Genomic DNA, 17,767 nt, shown 5'->3' with positions numbered 1-17,767 from the left:
AAGGGCATTCTACTGAGACGAATGACCGGCTGGCTTGTTTCTGTTTTAATCCTCAGCCCCTTGCTGGAAAATGGTGAATGGGTAGTAACATGGGCATCACTACAGAAAAAAACAGAAGTGTTAAAAATAACTAGTACTTCAGGACCTAAGAAAAGTGATTGCCAATGCCTGCAACCCGATACTGTTGGGTTGTCCTCATTTTCTGTGGTATTATTCCAACATCTGAAACAGTATTTCTTGTTCGTTTGTTTTCACTATAGAAAGCTTCAATCTTCATCCCTTATTTTTTAGTCAGACCTCCTTTTTTTCTACTGTGTCATAACTACAAGTTCCATATGGTTTTTGTTTTTGACATCTGTTCTACCATAAGAACCTAGTATAATGTCTGTTTGCTCAGGGAAAACACTCTAAGAATTTTATAAGTTAAAAACATTTTAAGGACCATTGTGTTGAAATTCCATCAAGGAAATGGTAAAAGGAACCAAAATATTTGTGAAATATCCTTAAATTTTAGATGAGGTAGAGAATGCACAATCTAATAACCAATTTTAGGAAAGGTACTATCTTAGCCAGAGACCAAAGTTAGAAATTTTCAAGTAGGAAACTATTTACCACAGAAGTCAGAGTTTATAGACTAAGCTTTGGCCATTTGAATATTAGCTTCGACTTTTGTAGTGATGAGTTGAGTGTTCTGCTGTTGTTGTTGATGATGATTTTGTTAAACCACTACCTGGGAAATTCAGTTTCTATCAATGTTTGTTGAGTTTAATAGTTAATGCACTATTTATAATAGTAAAAATTTCCAAGGACATTCTCTGATAAATACTCATTACTGTATCATTTCTGTATATAGACTCTTCAATCACTCTTTTGTTGACATGATTAATCTAAACTTTGTCTGATTGCCTCCCCTCCTCTCCATACATACATGAACACTCCGTGGTCCGCACTGTAGATCCAAGGACACGTGTGTTTCAATGTGCTCATGCCCTTTGTCCATGGGGTTTGCTGCCAAGAACTCTTTTCCTTATGGACCTTGGATTTCCTCTGAGTGTTTGGGACAACAGCACAAGTTGCCTCTCAGTTGCAATATGTGTATCAATCAACTGAGATCTATTTGATGCTCCCTGAGAAAAAAGTATACGCTTTCTTTCTAAAATGGGTTGTGTTAAATTATAGCCTGGAGTGAGACATTTCTATTCTTTTTTAAACTGCATGTTCTTAAACAAGAGCCATTCATCTTTATATAACCACAGAACATGACAGCAAGTGAAGGTTTAGCAAATACTTGTCAGACAGGCAGACAGACTGGCAATTAGAATTCTTCTATCCCAAGTATTTATTCACTTTATTTTAGACTCTTATGACTCTTAATGAGTAATTTCTTTGAACCTATCTTCATAAATTTAAGAGATATACATTACGCTTTGAGAATAAAGTAGAAAGCTTAAAAGACAGAGATCAGCGTACTAGAAAACTGAAATTAAAACACATTGATAATCACTTTACAATGCTTTCCTCGTGTATTTGGCATTGGCTTCCTCTGAGCCACTAAGTATAGCATTTATTTTATGCATTGTATATAACCACTTTGTCTTAATATGTGAATACTATTTATCATATATCCTGATGTTTACATGTGTGTCGTAGATTGCTTTCTTCTTTTAGAATTTGAGGTTTATTTAATCACATTGTACTTGAGCAACAGTGTTAAACAAACATAGACTGAGGATCATCTCTGTTATCTAGTATTGGTGGAATCTTGACCAAGTTGTGTAAGTCCCTGAAGTTACATATAACTGAAACATACAGTTAAAATTACTCCCTCTCAATAGTCTATTGGAGATTTTACAAGATATATATTAAGCTCTTAGTAACATTGAATACACAGTACTCTTTGATATAGTTTTGGTATTAATCTTTAGTTATTACTCTCAAAACAATGCATTCTCCCTACTTAACTGATAGTATATAAAAGTTTTGTCGCTTTGTTCTAGGCACTTTTATATCTTTGATAATTCCTATCCTTGCTTTCAAAACACAGAATTTTATATATTGTCTGTCTGCTCTTTCTCAGAATGGTAACCCCCAAACCATAACACAACCCCTGTTAATTACAAGCTGACAAGTCACTGCATCCTCAGGGTTTTTGCTCCCCTTTGTTTTTGAGTCTAGCGTGACCGCTCTGGGTAAACTGAGGACTCACTGAGAAAATGAGTGCCTCTGACTCTGCCTCCTCCTGACACTGGCACAGTGGTGGTGTGCACACACAGTGACATTATGACCTTTCCATCTTGCTTCTAATGGCCCTGACTGCTCCACTTCAGAATTGTGTGGCATTGTCCATGTTTATGTGTAAAATAGCTGTTTTGTGCGACAATTCATTCAGTTGCATCATTTTCAACTATTTTAATTTACCCATTTTGTTTTTCTTCCTTTAAGTGGCTTCTTAAATGACTTATATTTTTCTGATTTTCCATTAAGAGTTTACAAAATTGTCCAGATCACACTGGGCTTAGTAATGTATGTACTTTGGAAAAGAGTCAGTGAGAGGGATCACAAGAGTTCTATGCTACTCTTAGCTAATTAGAAAATTAGCAGCTAGCCTGTGCTACATGTGACCCTGTCTAAGCAAAACAAAGCAAACAAAAGCAAGAAAACAAAAATACAAAAGCAAAACAAAAATATAGTAAATTTCACTGATTGCATTAACCTTTTTAGACATATTTTCTCATTGGCAATGAATTTAATTGCCAAAGATACTATTTTGTTTATCATATATTTAGAGTAAATATAAGAAATATATTGAGCTTTAGTGTATATTGATCACACCACCATTTAACATTATTTAAAGGAGAAATAAAACCTGTATATTTTATTCCACAATAATATTCTAAATTATAAATATTTTTAATTGAAACCAACATACATTTATCCTGCCCATTCTGAGAGTCATAATAGAATACTACTTGAAATAACTACCTTTTTCACATAAGCTCTGTTTTCACAAAGATAAATAAACAAATTTTTAATAAAACTCAAAGTTGAATAAAACTCAACTTTAATTGCCTTTTTTAAAGATTTGAAACATGTGTTTAGATTGACCTCCTTTTTTAGTATTCATATCACATAAACTAAGGTTTTGTATTTAAGCATAAACATTATCCTCACTTCTTAAACCTGGGTCTGAAGGTACTAGTTACAAACATGGTGTCTTACTGAATTTTGTCTGCCTTCCTATTCATAACAAAATCCTGAGAGTCTACTTTATGAAGAAAAGAGGTTTATTCATATCATGTTTGTGAAACTTCAAGGGCATGGCAATGAACTCAGTCAGTTTGATGAGGAACCCATGCATAAGGAAGAGATTACCTGGACAGACAAGACACTAGAGAGGCTACAGTCCCACAACCCCTTCCAGTAATCTATCCCCAAAAGACCTAAGGACTTTCCATTAACCCCACCACATGAAGTTCCACACTCTCTCTTCATTGCCAAACTAAAAAGCAAGCCTCTCACACATGAGCCATTGTGACATGGTCATATCATATGGTATGCACTTGAATGCAGATATAAGATGTGTAAACCCCAATATGATGGATGTATGTAAGAGAATGGCAATATAAATTCTATTAATTGTTAACTATAAAGGTAGAGTACTTTACCGAACAGGTAGTGAAATGGAAAGCATTTTTACTAAATAATATTTGAGAGAATGTGGTGAGGAGGGAGAATTAAAAAGATGAATGGATTGTAATGGTTAATGTTAATTACCAGCTTGACAGTCTAGAATCACCCAGAAGATAGCCTCGAAGCATGCTTGTGGGGATGCTTCAAGCACCTCCTGCTTTGACTGCTGCACAATCATGGAGTATACTCTTGAACTATGAGTCATACCATTTCTCCCTTAACTTGCTTTTATCCACATATTTTACCACAGCAGAGAGAAAAACATTATAACAGTGAGTGTGTGACAGAGCCTTGAAATCCTGGCAGAATAATTTTGTTGATATGTGATTACCAGTAGAAAAACTTGGAGAATTAGGGAAAGTGTTGACTTACTGTTAATTGTCCTCTCAGAGATGGCCTAAAGGAGGGAAATCTTCTAGAAAACAATTCATGACCAGTTAAAAATTATAAAACACTAGATGAGCCAAGTTCCCTTCAGTTTAAAAGCAGGAGCTTTTGCAAAGATTGCTATAGAAAACATAAACACTGCTTGTCAGTAGAGGGATAACTAATATACTGATGCTTATGTACAGTAAAGAATTAGTCTTGAAGATTGTGTATGTGATAACAGCTTCATGCCATTTTGTTAAGTGTTATTTTTTGTTGCTTTAAATGGCAGTTAAAAACAGGCTGTAGGTACTCCATCCTTGTTTTCTTAGAGGTTTTATCATTGATCATCATGGTTTCAGAAGGATTTGGCCTTCTACTCAAGCACTCACAGTAAAATACCATTTTAACGTCAGTTATGGAATGTCAGTATTACATGGAACCATGCCTATGGGTGTGATAATAGAACAAAGCAGTTGAGAAGAAAGTCAAAGGAAAAAGAAACTTAATATGGCTGTTGGATTGCACAAAAATCCTTAGGAACATCATTTATATTGTTTTCTTCACTGTGATGAAGACATCTGAGTCAATAGACGGGAAGAAGGGAGAGAGGGAGAGAAGGGAGAAACACAAATGTATGTGGATGCATCACCTTAATAAAAGTTCCAAGAGCACTTTAAAAAATACTTTATACAGATTTGGAGAAAGAAGAAGTTCATCTCTTTGGGACGTTCCAGATAATATAAAGTAATAAATGTCACACAGACTGGCGTCTCTCATACTCTGTCCAGTGAGGTAGAAACTCGTTTTCTGCTTGGCTGCTCAGCCCAAGAGCAATGACTTTCAGCAAGAAAACAAAGCAAACTGGGACATAAGGTGCAACAGGGGACAGCTTCAGGGTGACTGACGGAATACTGAGTGCATTTTCAGTCTATCGGAACGAAAACAACTTGTGAGACTTTGAAGTGTGTTCTAGTGCTTGGTTTTCACTCTGTTACTATTACCAGAGTACTATAATTTAGCTTCTCACACGTTATTAATTATTTTTATTTTACTTTTATTATTGCCCCAAGACTCTTTCAATTAAACTATCCTCTGGCCAATTTCAGTTCCATTCACAAAGGATAAATTCTCCCTGTCAGCGGTACACATTCAAGATTTTATCAAGTATCTGATTTTTCCTATAATTTGAAGATATTCCCATTATCCTAGTACTGTTTTTCTAGTATTTTGATCATGGAATCAGTCACTCATATAGGCTGCAGCACTGTAGTTGAAAAGATATAAAATACATATGTGTGTGTCAAATATATATCACATATATATGGAGTAAGACATATATATGAAGCAAGACACTGTACCCACTGTACCAGGGTATATGGATTTGAGAATCTCAACAGTATTTAAGCATTTTTCTACATGTAGAATTTTAGTGTTTCCCTTCCATTAAACTCGTGGGAGTGGAGGACTGAGAGGAAGATAAAGGTTTTCTGTGAAGGCTTAATTAATGGCATACAGTGGAGGACATGCTCTTGTCTGTTTTTATATTTGACTGCTATTTTGTCTCAAAACTGTTGAGTCTTGTTGGAGATGGAGAGCTGTGGATACAGGAAAGCATCTTGGTGTTTCCATCGACATTTGAGTTAATTCTGCTTGCAATCAATTTAATTGGAAGGAAGTATAATATGTATTTCCTTCTGTATATCCTTATGCTTACCTACAACTTCACCTTCATTTCCTAACTTATCAAAGCTAAATGAACATGGTGACCCAGGCTTATGTTTTATATAGCTACCTTGTTTGGAGGAGGCAAAATGCCTACACATTTCCACTTTTTGACTAATGATTTAGAGGCATGAGGGTTTATAATTTTTTTTGTATCCAGACCTGAGGGAAATAAGGCCAGAGATTAGAAGAATGTATTAATTATTTTTTAGCAAGATTACAAGAAAAAAAAGGTTTATTCTCATATTCAATTCCAAATTTGGGAGACTGAAGTAGAAAGGAAGAAATGACCTCAGAGTGATTTCTGTTCTTGGGTTCTGTATATTTTCCAAAAATAAAGGGTACAGATCACATCTTACTTATCATTACAATCTTAGTCTTTAGTATAATGATCAACATTTAAGTGTTTACTGTTTGTTACAATGTTCCAAACTATTTTTTTAATTCCCGTTAGATTTCAGATGCATTTTTGTTCTAATTTTTTGTAACTTAAGTTATTTTTGAAGGCTGGCGTTTCCTGACTTTAAAATTAACTTTAGCTGTACAACTGATCTCACTGAGTAATTCCAACATTTAATTTTGCAAACTAAATAAGTACAATATTAGGGTTTTAATGTGTGTTTGTTACATAACTAATTATTCTTTTAAACTTAGTAATAGTCTTTAATGAAATCTAGAATCTTTCAAGTTTTCAGTCAGAGTGACAGTTTCTTTCATATTACTTTTCATAGTTACTGCAGTAGTGGAAAGTATCCCAGGAATTTTAAGAGGCATCTTGTTGCTGTAACAAAATAGCTCTAGATCAGCCCATGTCAGTCTAATCTCTGGTAAGGGCCTCAATGGTCAACATTGTAGCAAAACAAGATGAAGAGTAGGAGAAAGATGAGGAGGAAGAAGAGGATTTCTTTTAAGCAGGCCTAAGAAGGCCTAAGCAGATGGGCAATCTTACATACAATCTTGGAAAAAATAATCAGAAGAGGTGAACTTATTTTACTTTCATGGGGCAAACTGATAATGAGGCAATGTAATCTAGTACATTCTTGGTTTATTTTTATCAGATTATTACTGTAACATAGACTCTTTTTTCTTGAGTAGTTTATCTTACCCATGTCTTTTCAAGGCACCATTCTAGGAACAGGTTTTTGTTTGTTGTTTGTTTGTTTTATTTTGTTTTTGAAATATGTTTTCCCACTAAGACTAAAGCAGTGTAAGATACATACAAAGAGTAGCCTTTTCCACATTAGGAGATAGATTTAATCATATTAGAATAATGATCTCTCCCTGAGAACATTTCCTAGTATCTGTGAGTATTAGCTAAAGGCTGCTTGAGGAGATGATTGGTAATACACAACATTAATTTTTATATTATGTGTGGTAGATAAAGGCCATAGGTATAAATATGTGCAGAGAAACATCTGGTCCCAATAGATTAGTAAGAAGGATAAGTAACATTGGCTAATTATATACGTGCATGTAATGTGTGTGCCAGACCATGAATAGCCATGATCTTCTTATGTACCCAATAGATCACATTACTATTTTCCATTCTATGGCCAAAACGATTTTGGTGATGCTCTTGGGAAGACATTGAATGTCCTGCTGAAGCACTGGTAGATGATGTCTATGGCCTTTGTGTTATCTGCTCTGATAGCTGCATGGTCACTGAAGGGAATTAGACAAAGCCACATTGATTACTACCCAATGGACAATATCACAAGCCAGAGCCAGTGACTGAATACTGACACTCTGATGATTTGTTCTGCATTTCATATGTTCCTGGGTGGGTAATTTAACCTTGATGTGATAATCAGGGTTGCCTTTTTAGCCTGAAAGAGAATGACACAGAGGGTTTGAGATTTTAATATAGACACAGATTTCAAAGTTTTGTATTGTAGTTCCCCATACATTTATTTATTTTTCCAGTTTTCCTCTCCAGGCTTGTATCAAGAAGTCACTGATCTGATTCTCCTCATAGGACTTGTTGCATTACCAGCTGATAATGAAGCCAGATGATCCTTGCTGTTGCCCTGAAAATTTGTATTTTATACATTTCCCTCCAATAGAATATATACACCCGCTTAAATCTCATCCATTTTTGACCCTGAATTTGTTATATCTGTTATATTTTCCTTTCCCAAACTGATAATAAAACTTTATTTGGGGGCCCAATACTCTATATGATCTTTTAACTCACCTCCTGGCATATTACATGGACCAACATAAAAGAGAGTATGTTTTCTCTAGACAATTCTACCTTTACATTCTCAAAATGTCTTGTTTATCAGCAGTTTTGGTTGACTTGTAGTGTTTAACATAAATACGCTCTGTCTTTTAGAAGAAAAAAAGCACTTCATAGAAATCTCTCCTCTTTAACAGAGAAAACAAACCTGCAAAGTCAAGATACAGTATAACTATCATGATAAATATTTATTTATGTGTTTATAAAATGAGACATACATTGCCTTGTCTTTCAAATGATATAATGATAGTTCACTACTACATCTCAGATATTGACACCAAGAGCTAGCCAAGAAAGTAGTAGTGCAACAGTGTAGTATATGTGTGCATGTGTGTGTGTGTGTGTGTGTGTGTGTGTGTGTGTGTGTGTGTGTGTGTAGGCTACAGGTCAATGTTGTATGTGTTCCCAGTTACTCTTCATCTTATTTGTTAAAACAAGCTCTCTTGCAGAACCTAGATCTCACTGACCCAGCTAGAATGGTTTGCCAGCAAACCCCAGGGGCCCAGGGGTTCACCTGTCTCTGTTTCCTCGGTACTTAGGTTATAAGCTCTTGCTCATGAGCAGCTTTTTATGTAGTTTCTCAGAGATCAAATTCAGATCCTCATGCTTTCATGGCAAGTACTGTATACAACAACGCTTCTCCTGTACCCTATAATTTGATTTGTATTTATTTTTAACTGAAACAGAAACATAAAAACTGCACATGTAAGCATCTTGTGTAATGTGTAATGATCAAGTCATGCTAAACCCTTGAAGTAATTTCTTCAGACAATTTCCTAAAAAAAGCTTTCCAGTGTATGATGTTTTTATAGGTAGAAGGTTTTTTGTCGTTGTAGCTTTGGTTTGTGTTGTTCCCAAACACACGAGTCTTGTGCTTCAGTCTTCAAGATGCCAGGGCACCAAGCAGATGTCACCGTACTGGGCTTTGAGCAAGTTCAAACTGCTCTATCTCATCCCATTCTATAATTATGCATAGCAACTCTTTGAAGAGATTTTAAAACTGAGTTTTGTCATATATATAATTATTGAATAATTTTGTTCTGGCATTTATGACTTTAAACAATAGTTGTTGCATAAATTTAGCTTGTTCAACTTTTTTTTAAAAAAATATGTTTCTTTCTTCTCTCTTAGAATACCATTCAGTGCCAAAACAAATACACACTCAACCATACACACTTAAATTTAAATCTCCATATTTAATGATTTTACAGTTTAGAGTCACTGCACATATGTGTATCTGCCAGAAATCTGTGAACCAGAGAGTAGTTGAAATAATCTATCTCATAAAATTGGCAAAAATACAAGGGGAAATTGTGTAATGTAGAGGGAAAAAATCTCTAAAGGATCCTATTTCAGAGTTAGCTAAATGATGAAGAAAACTCAACAAGTTAGTAAAGTTGTAGGGCTTATCTTGAAGGCCATTTTATTCTCCCCATGTCTTCCTTCATTCTTTAAAATCTATGGCCTTCTGGGCTTGTTTCAACCATCCACTGTTATGTTTTCCCCACCCTAGAATGGCATCTCAGTGGGTGTTTCCCATAAGCCTAAACAGTCTTCTTTAGAGCAGTGATTCATAACTGTCATGTACCCCAAAACTTTGGTTTCTCAGATATTGATAATTTTATGAATCCATTTAAATTGAAGACCAAAAATTTAATGGACATTCCTATTTCTGATGAAAAACAAAACAGATGTCTTGACAGTGGGCCTCCATATTTTATGAAAGAAACCTAAAGCTTAACAGATGGGATTTATTCACTTAGCACAATGCTTCACTTCCCCTTCATTTCCTTCCATCACGTCCTAAGCTGCTTCGCCAACATAGTTTTGTGCCCTGAGTGGTATGGAGTCCATGACCTTGTCTATTTTCCAGATGGCCTCTCATTTTCATCCCTGTGTAACTTTCCTACAAGACTTTATGTTCTCCCAACAGTTTACATGTAACCAGTGGCAACAATATTCTATAAAAACCATAACAGTGATGAAAAGCTCGAGAAGTCCTTGACAAGGCTATACTTAAAAATAACAATCAGTTCTTTTCAAGTTGCACACTGAAGGTAGTTATATTCGAAGAAGATAATCCCATCTTTTGTTTAAGGAATTAAAAGTGAATAAACATTGACCTATCCATTGCTATTGTCTATCTACAAGGCAGAAAGGATGACTCATTCTGACGACTCACTCTGACTCAGTGTTGCAACACCAGTATGTAAGAAAAAGGTGTTCCAGAAAACAATTTTTTGTCATTCTTTGTTAGACAGTATAACCTTCAATGCTTACCTTCCCTAACCTAACACATTCAGAATATGACCTACTCTCTTTTCCAAGATCAAGGTTCTTGCTATCTGACATATTAGAATATAGCAAGCCTGGACTTGGAACATTAGACTCAATTTTTGCTTACTTGAAGGAAAAGTAGGCTTTTAGAAGTCTTTATGAATCTTTAAAGACACAACTTCTATCTCAATATTCCAGTTGATAAAAGAATGAGTACTGTGCTGACAATCATTACATTTATGTCAAGGTCAGCACATTGAGAGCTAACGTTTTCCCCAAAGGGATAAACAAATGAATGAGTGGACTTGATTGGAAAATGGGTGGTGGAGGGGGGAGGCTGGAGGGATGGGAGGAGGGAAGAGGTGGATCTGTGATTGTTATGTAAAATGAATAAAAATTTTCTTAATTAAAAAAAATGAAACATGAAGGAAATGGACTATGAGATGATGTTTGAAAGCAACAGAATTACAGGGGCCTAGACAAATACAATCTAGTTACTAAGGACTAATTTATAATTATTATAACAATAAATAAGGAAATGAGATTTTATTTCCAAAACTCATAGAGACATGTATCATCTATTCATGTCCTATGTATTTGATGACTGAAGGTAGGTAGGAATTGCCTTTGGATTGCTGAAGAGAGAAAGGAAAATGGCATCTTCTAAAGAAATGGAAGAGAACAGTAGAGACCAAGCTCCAGCTTGAGCATGCTGCTGTTTAACACAGAGACAGCTTTGAGAGCATCAGGGTATTGTAACTATACAATGATCTTTCATGTCTCTAATTTTATAATTCTCAAGGCTTCCCCCATCAAAAAACAAGTTTATGTCAAATTAATGAAATAAAACAAAAAGTACTTCACTTGCTATTCTAAAAATTTAATGCTTTACCTGATTGAAACTAGCTCTAATAAACTTTTATTGCAGTCAATTATTTTTGCTTTTATAAAGTTGATAAAAACACTTGGAGGAAGGTAGAGTTGCTAAAGAATACCAAAATTTAAAGGGCATGGGAATAATTGTGGAAATATTGGCAATTGTGAGATATGTACAAGGTGAAACAAAAAAGTTAGACATAAATCTCCAACAAATGTATATGGCATTTCAGATGAGCAACACAGTTACATTGAGCATAGATTAAGTAAGCAATCTTATTTTTAATAACTTGAAAATAAGTGTGCAAAGAGTTCTTCTAAGAGCGAAACTAAAATGTGAGCTTGCATAAAATAAGAGTTTTCCCTGAGTTAAATACTCCCCTCAAATGTTACAGACATTATGATTATAAATTAATTTACAAAGAAAAAATTTCACTGATTTGTGATCAACTTTTGAAATACAGGTGAAATTTTAATTTTGCTATGCTATAATACTGCAGTGTATCATTCAAGTGGAATTTATATAGTTTGTTTTTGGCCTTTATGTTCTTATTTGATAGTAAAATACTGTGTTTTGTTTACTTGATTGTAGACTAAAGGTTCCCAAACCACAACCGCCTCTGGGTCCCAGAAAAAAGTGAAGAGAACACTGCCAAATCCCCCTCCTGAGGAGGCATCCACCGGAACACAGCCGACCTACAGCACAATGGGCACTGCATCCAGGAGAAGAATGTGCAGAACCAATACCATGGCTCGAGCCAAGATTCTCCAGGACATAGACCGAGAGCTTGACCTCGTGGAAAGGGAGTCTGCCAAACTTAGAAAGAAGCAAGCAGAACTTGATGAAGAAGAAAAGGAGATTGATGCCAAGCTGCGGTATCTGGAAATGGGAATCAACAGGAGAAAAGAAGCGTTACTGAAGGAGAGAGAAAAGAGAGAGCGTGCTTACCTGCAGGGGGTAGCTGAGGACCGCGATTACATGTCTGACAGTGAGGTCAGCAGCACCAGACCAAGCCGAATAGAAAGTCAGCACGGCATTGAGCGACCAAGGACAGCTCCCCAAACTGAATTCAGCCAGTTCATACCACCACAAACGCAAACTGAAGCTCAGCTGGTTCCTCCAACCAGTCCTTACACACAATACCAGTACTCATCGCCTGCTCTTCCCACCCAAGCACCCACCCCGTATACTCAACAATCTCATTTCCAACAGCAGACATTGTACCATCAGCAAGTCTCACCTTACCAGACTCAACCAACCTTCCAAGCGGTGGCAACCATGTCCTTCACACCTCAAGCTCAACCTACTCCGAGTCCACAAACATCGTATCAATTACCATCACAGATGATGGTGATACAACAGAAGCCTCGGCAAACAACACTGTATTTGGAACCCAAGATAACTTCCAACTATGAAGTGATTCGCAACCAACCCCTGATGATCGCTCCTGTTTCTTCTGATAATACGTATGCTGTCTCCCATCTCGGGAGCAAGTATAATAGTTTGGATTTGAGAATAGGTTTGGAGGAAAGAAGCAGCATGGTGAGCAGTCCAATATCAAGCATATCTGCAGACTCTTTCTATGCAGACATTGACCACCACACTTCAAGGAATTATGTCCTAATAGATGACATTGGAGAGATCACCAAAGGGACAGCAGCACTGAGCACAGCATTTAGTCTTCATGAAAAGGATCTGTCCAAAACAGACCGTCTCCTTAGAACCACTGAGACACGGAGGTCTCAGGAAGTGACAGATTTCCTAGCACCTTTGCAGACTTCCTCAAGATTGCATAGCTACGTGAAAGCGGAGGAGGACCCGATGGAGGACCCGTATGAGTTAAAGCTTCTGAAACAGCAGATTAAGCAGGAATTTCGTAGAGGGACGGAGAGCCTAGATCACCTTGCTGGTCTTTCACATTATTACCATGCTGATACTAGCTATAGACACTTTCCCAAGTCTGAGAAGTATAGCATCAGTAGACTCACCCTTGAAAAGCAAGCAGCCAAACAATTACCAGCAGCCATACTTTACCAAAAGCAATCAAAGCATAAGAAATCATTAATTGACCCTAAAATGTCAAAGTTTTCACCTATTCAAGAAAGTAGAGACCTTGAACCAGATTATCCAAGTTATATGAGTTCCAGCACTTCATCTATTGGTGGCATTTCTTCTAGGGCAAGGCTTCTTCAAGATGATATAACATTTGGCCTCAGAAAAAATATTACAGATCAACAAAAATTTATGGGCTCATCACTTGGGTCAGGACTAGGCACATTAGGAAATACCATCAGGTCAGCACTCCAGGATGAAGCAGATAAACCATACAGCAGCGGGAGCAGGTCCAGACCTTCCTCTAGACCTTCATCTGTCTATGGGCTTGATTTATCCATTAAGAGGGAATCTTCCAGCTCATCGCTAAGACTGAAAGCTCAAGAGGCTGAAGCTCTTGATGTCTCCTTTGGCCATTCATCATCTTCTTCCAGAACTAAGCCCACCAGCTTACCAATCAGCCAAAGTAGAGGAAGAATACCAATTGTGGCCCAGAATTCAGAAGAAGAAAGTCCACTCAGTCCTGTTGGCCAACCAATGGGAATGGCCAGGGCTGCAGCTGGACCTTTGCCCCCCATATCTGCAGACACAAGGGATCAGTTTGGATCAAGTCACTCATTGCCCGAAGTTCAGCAGCACATGAGAGAAGAGTCACGGACACGGGGGTATGACCGTGACATAGCATTCATCATGGATGACTTCCAACATGCTATGTCTGACAGTGAAGGTAAATGGGGCCTCAAACTACCGTGTTACTCTCAAAACTCAAACTCGTACCTTTCTGCATGTTTAATTTTCTTTCTCCAAGGATGCAGTTCATCTTTCTTGGTGCAACTTCTGCATGTTTATTTCAGTTTTATTTCTTGTATGTGTACTTCTTGTATGTAGATTCAGTGGCATGTTTCTCTTTGATTATTTTTAGTTTATTATTTTAGTCTGTTTCTTGATTGTTGGCTTGATTTGTTTTGTATATCATTTTTTAAACAAATATTACATAATTCTATCAATAAAATATGGTCATCCTTAAAATATATAACTGGGAAGATTTTCATTGTATGGTTCTTTCCACTTCAAAAATAGATTTTGACATATTTAATAAATTTTACTAAAATCACTAAGGGTTAGAGCCATTCAGTAATAGTATTTGGTTCTACTGTGAATGGAGATGAGTGTTTGCCCCACCAGAGCTTGTTCTCTTATGGAGAGCTTTTGCAACAACTTGACGTTAGTATGATGTAGAATTTTATCATTCCCATTGAATAGATGTGTTTCATCTTCCTTTATTATGAAAATTATTACTGACAATTTTGTATATTTAGTGTTTTACATTAGAAAGTTTCACTCTAAGAAATTAAAATAATTTTTCAGTACATATAAAACATTCTGTTCAAAACTGAAGAAATATGTGGACTGCTTTTGTGGGTGTAGCTGTCTGGAGCCTTGCCTCCTGCTGTGCCGTGGAGTCTAGTCCTTCCTGCTGTACCCCTTTGCCATTTCCTTGCCTTTCCTTTTTGCCCCAAAGTGTCATGCTACTTTTTTGGTTGAGCAAGTACAAACTATACTAAAGTTTCTTTAAAGTGGAAATTCTTATAGAAATATAAAGATTTTCAAAATTATTTTGTGAGTCTGTGATGTTAGATATATATTTTTTATTTATTTTATTAAATTTTTTAGATAGATCCTATTCTGTAGCCCATGCAGGCCTGGAACTCATTATACGGTTCAGACTAGCTTCAGATTTATGGTGACCTGCCTATCTCAGGCCCATAAGTGCTTGTATCAAAGACATGAGCCACTGTACCCATCCTGTATATTGGTTTGTGTTTGAATATATGTGGGGCCGAAGCCCTGGAAATAAAACATGTCTAAACACATAAAAATATTATTTCATTCATTTGGATACTAAAAAAAAAAAACTAAACTGATGTGAATATCCTCCCATTTGTATCTAACTTGCACAGTTAAAAACTCACATTAAAATGTGTTTTCATAAAGAGCATTTTCTTTTTTTATTCTGTATGTAGACACAGACATGATTTTAGAACTGAAATATAGACTGTTTGATGAACTGAAGAGGGAGGTCTGTGGGCCTGAGGTAAAAGAACCATTTGTGTTGCTTATGAAGTTCTGATCACCAAGTTTCTTTCAAACCTGTTTTTTTTCTCATTACAGGCAATTGGTTGACCATTTTTATTGACAGTTTGTTATTTGAGTAAAACATTTCATTTGTGTGTATCTGTACTAGGCTAATATTTTAATTAATCCATTTAGCTTACCTGGAATTATGATACTATGTGGAAACAGTTGTTCTTTTAGTCTAGTACATATTTGATACTCATTGTATACATGTAGAATGACTGTGAAAAGGAATAAGAAGCCATTCAATGGCCATATCTGTAAAAATAAAACGAGAACTCTTGGAATTACAGAGCAACTCAATACCTAAAGGATATGAGCACAAAGGTGACAGTTACCTGGGAAGATTGTGACAAATGGGATTATTCCTCAGAAATGTGTCTTCTTGGTGTTAGAGATGTAAATGTTTGTAACTAGTCCCAAATGTGGCATTTATTTGAGTCCACACAAATTAAATTAACCAAGTCCTTTTTATTTCTAGAATTCTGTGTATAGCAGGAATCACTGACTGAACTCTTGTTTCATGATAACATGATAAGAGAGCACATACCCTACACAGTAGTAAGGCAGATAAAGATTGTGCCCAACTGAAAAAACAATTGGAGGGAAATTTAAGAACTAAAATATATTTTAAAATGAAGCGGACAAAACTCATTCATTCATAAAGAATATCAATAGAGAATTAGGTAAAGGGCTATAACAAATTGAATTATGTTAGTAACTTTGTGATTGCATTGTCCTGGATATCTTTAAAATACGTGCACAATAAAATGTTACATATTTTCATTGTTTGTATTTTATACAAATACATGAAGTTTTATAGTGATATAAAAGCAAAGAAAATTATTTGCATCAGCATAGAACATATATGTTACATTTTATAAAATTCATTTGTAATGTGGTTCCACTACAGCAGATCAAACACAGGCTATTAGGAATAGATAACCCTGAATACCTGACACTTCATGAGGAAGACAGAGTCACTCTATCCGGTTGCCTTAGATTGACTCTGCATCCTATAAAAAATGATGCATATCTTTTCCATTCAGTTACATATGGAAATAGTATTAGAAATAACAAAAATCAAAACAAGTCACCAGAATTAGAGATAAACTGACAAAACCTGGATCAGGTTGAGGTTCTGTCATCTTTGTAGTATCTAAAAACTCCTAAAACACATTTAAACAGTTGCATTTAAAAGGCAATTAGAGAAGTTACATATTCAAATAAAAGTCTATACTATTCAGGATAACCACGTGTTGAAAACATGATGAATCATTACTTTCTTTTTAAAAAAAACTTAAAAATGAATGATAAATATATGTAATACCTATACAAAATTATTTTCACCTAAGGGAGGTTAAATGTAATCTACTAAGTTCACAGACTGATGACTATCTGGTTTTTTTTTATTTATCAAGTAGTTGTTATACTGAAAAATTTTGTAAATTTATTCACTCAGCTTCAAATTAGTACTGTGGTTTACCAAAATAATTATCCAGTAGACTGTGAAAAGAATATTGAATATCTATGAATTAGGTATAAGGACAAGTTATTTATCTAAAACTATCGTAATTATATTTAGCTTCTTTCTTTTGATGGTGACAAATAACTCTATGCTTAGCACAAAAATTTATTAAACACTATGCTCCAAATAAGATGGAGGAAAAAATTCCAAGAGGAGAAAACAACAAAAGAGATATGAATTTCCTCTTCAAGCAACTACTAGTCTAATAGGCAAATCAGTTAAGAGTATATGTAGCCTCAATCAAAGCATCAAGTCTGAAATGGGTAAAACAGTGCTATGTCACCCTCTCACTCCATGTTTACATGGGAGAGGTGGTGTAATTGAGGACCAGTGGTGCGCAAGGCTACAGATGTGCACCTGAGCAGTGGTGAACACACTGACTGTCTAACCCTACCATCCAATAAATACTGGAAAAGGCAGTCTCTGCAGAAATTCTTAAGATAAAGTAGACACAAAAAAACCAAGATATCTTGAACAAGATAGAGAGAAGAGCTCAATCTGTGACATTTTAGAAGCTGCCATTTCAAGAAAATAATATATTGAAATCATCATGTATCAGGTTCAGCAAGGGAACAGGTCCTTTCATTGCCATTTGAGAAACTACAATATATTGTTTCCAAAGGCTATTAACTGAGGTGGGGTAAGAGCATAGCCAAGGAATGTCAAGAAGAAGCAATGTATGCTAAGTCCAGTGTTAGCCATTCAGTAAAATGTAAGTTTTAGTCACTTTGCAATACCCTAAAGAAACCTAGAAAGTATTGATATAACTAGGTGAAATTTTTAAATTTGTATTTGAATGCTTTAAATGTGATTAAAATTGCAAAATGTACTGTCAAGTTTTATCATATTGGTAAGTTAATAAAAAGTAATTGTCAAA

General features: G+C 35.7%; 1 protein-coding gene across 4 annotated transcripts in view; it reads left to right on the top strand.

Annotated features, from left to right (window-relative positions):
• The window catches only part of Pclo (piccolo presynaptic cytomatrix protein), a 345,647-nt gene that overhangs the window by 195,003 nt on the left and 132,877 nt on the right, over window positions 1-17,767 (top strand). For all 4 annotated transcript variants that reach the window (XM_052719673.1, XM_052719671.1, XM_052719672.1 and 1 more), the window contains exon 7: window positions 11,766-13,953. In XM_052719673.1, the coding sequence (XP_052575633.1) occupies window positions 11,766-13,953 (2,188 nt within the window). The remainder of the gene's footprint in view (window positions 1-11,765; window positions 13,954-17,767) is intronic.

The sequence above is a fragment of the Peromyscus californicus genome, unplaced genomic scaffold (genome assembly GCF_007827085.1).
Source record: "Peromyscus californicus insignis strain IS unplaced genomic scaffold, ASM782708v3 Scaffold_6__1_contigs__length_162567912, whole genome shotgun sequence".
NCBI classification, from domain to species: Eukaryota; Metazoa; Chordata; class Mammalia; order Rodentia; family Cricetidae; genus Peromyscus; species Peromyscus californicus.
This window is presented reverse-complemented; position numbering and strand designations above follow the sequence as displayed.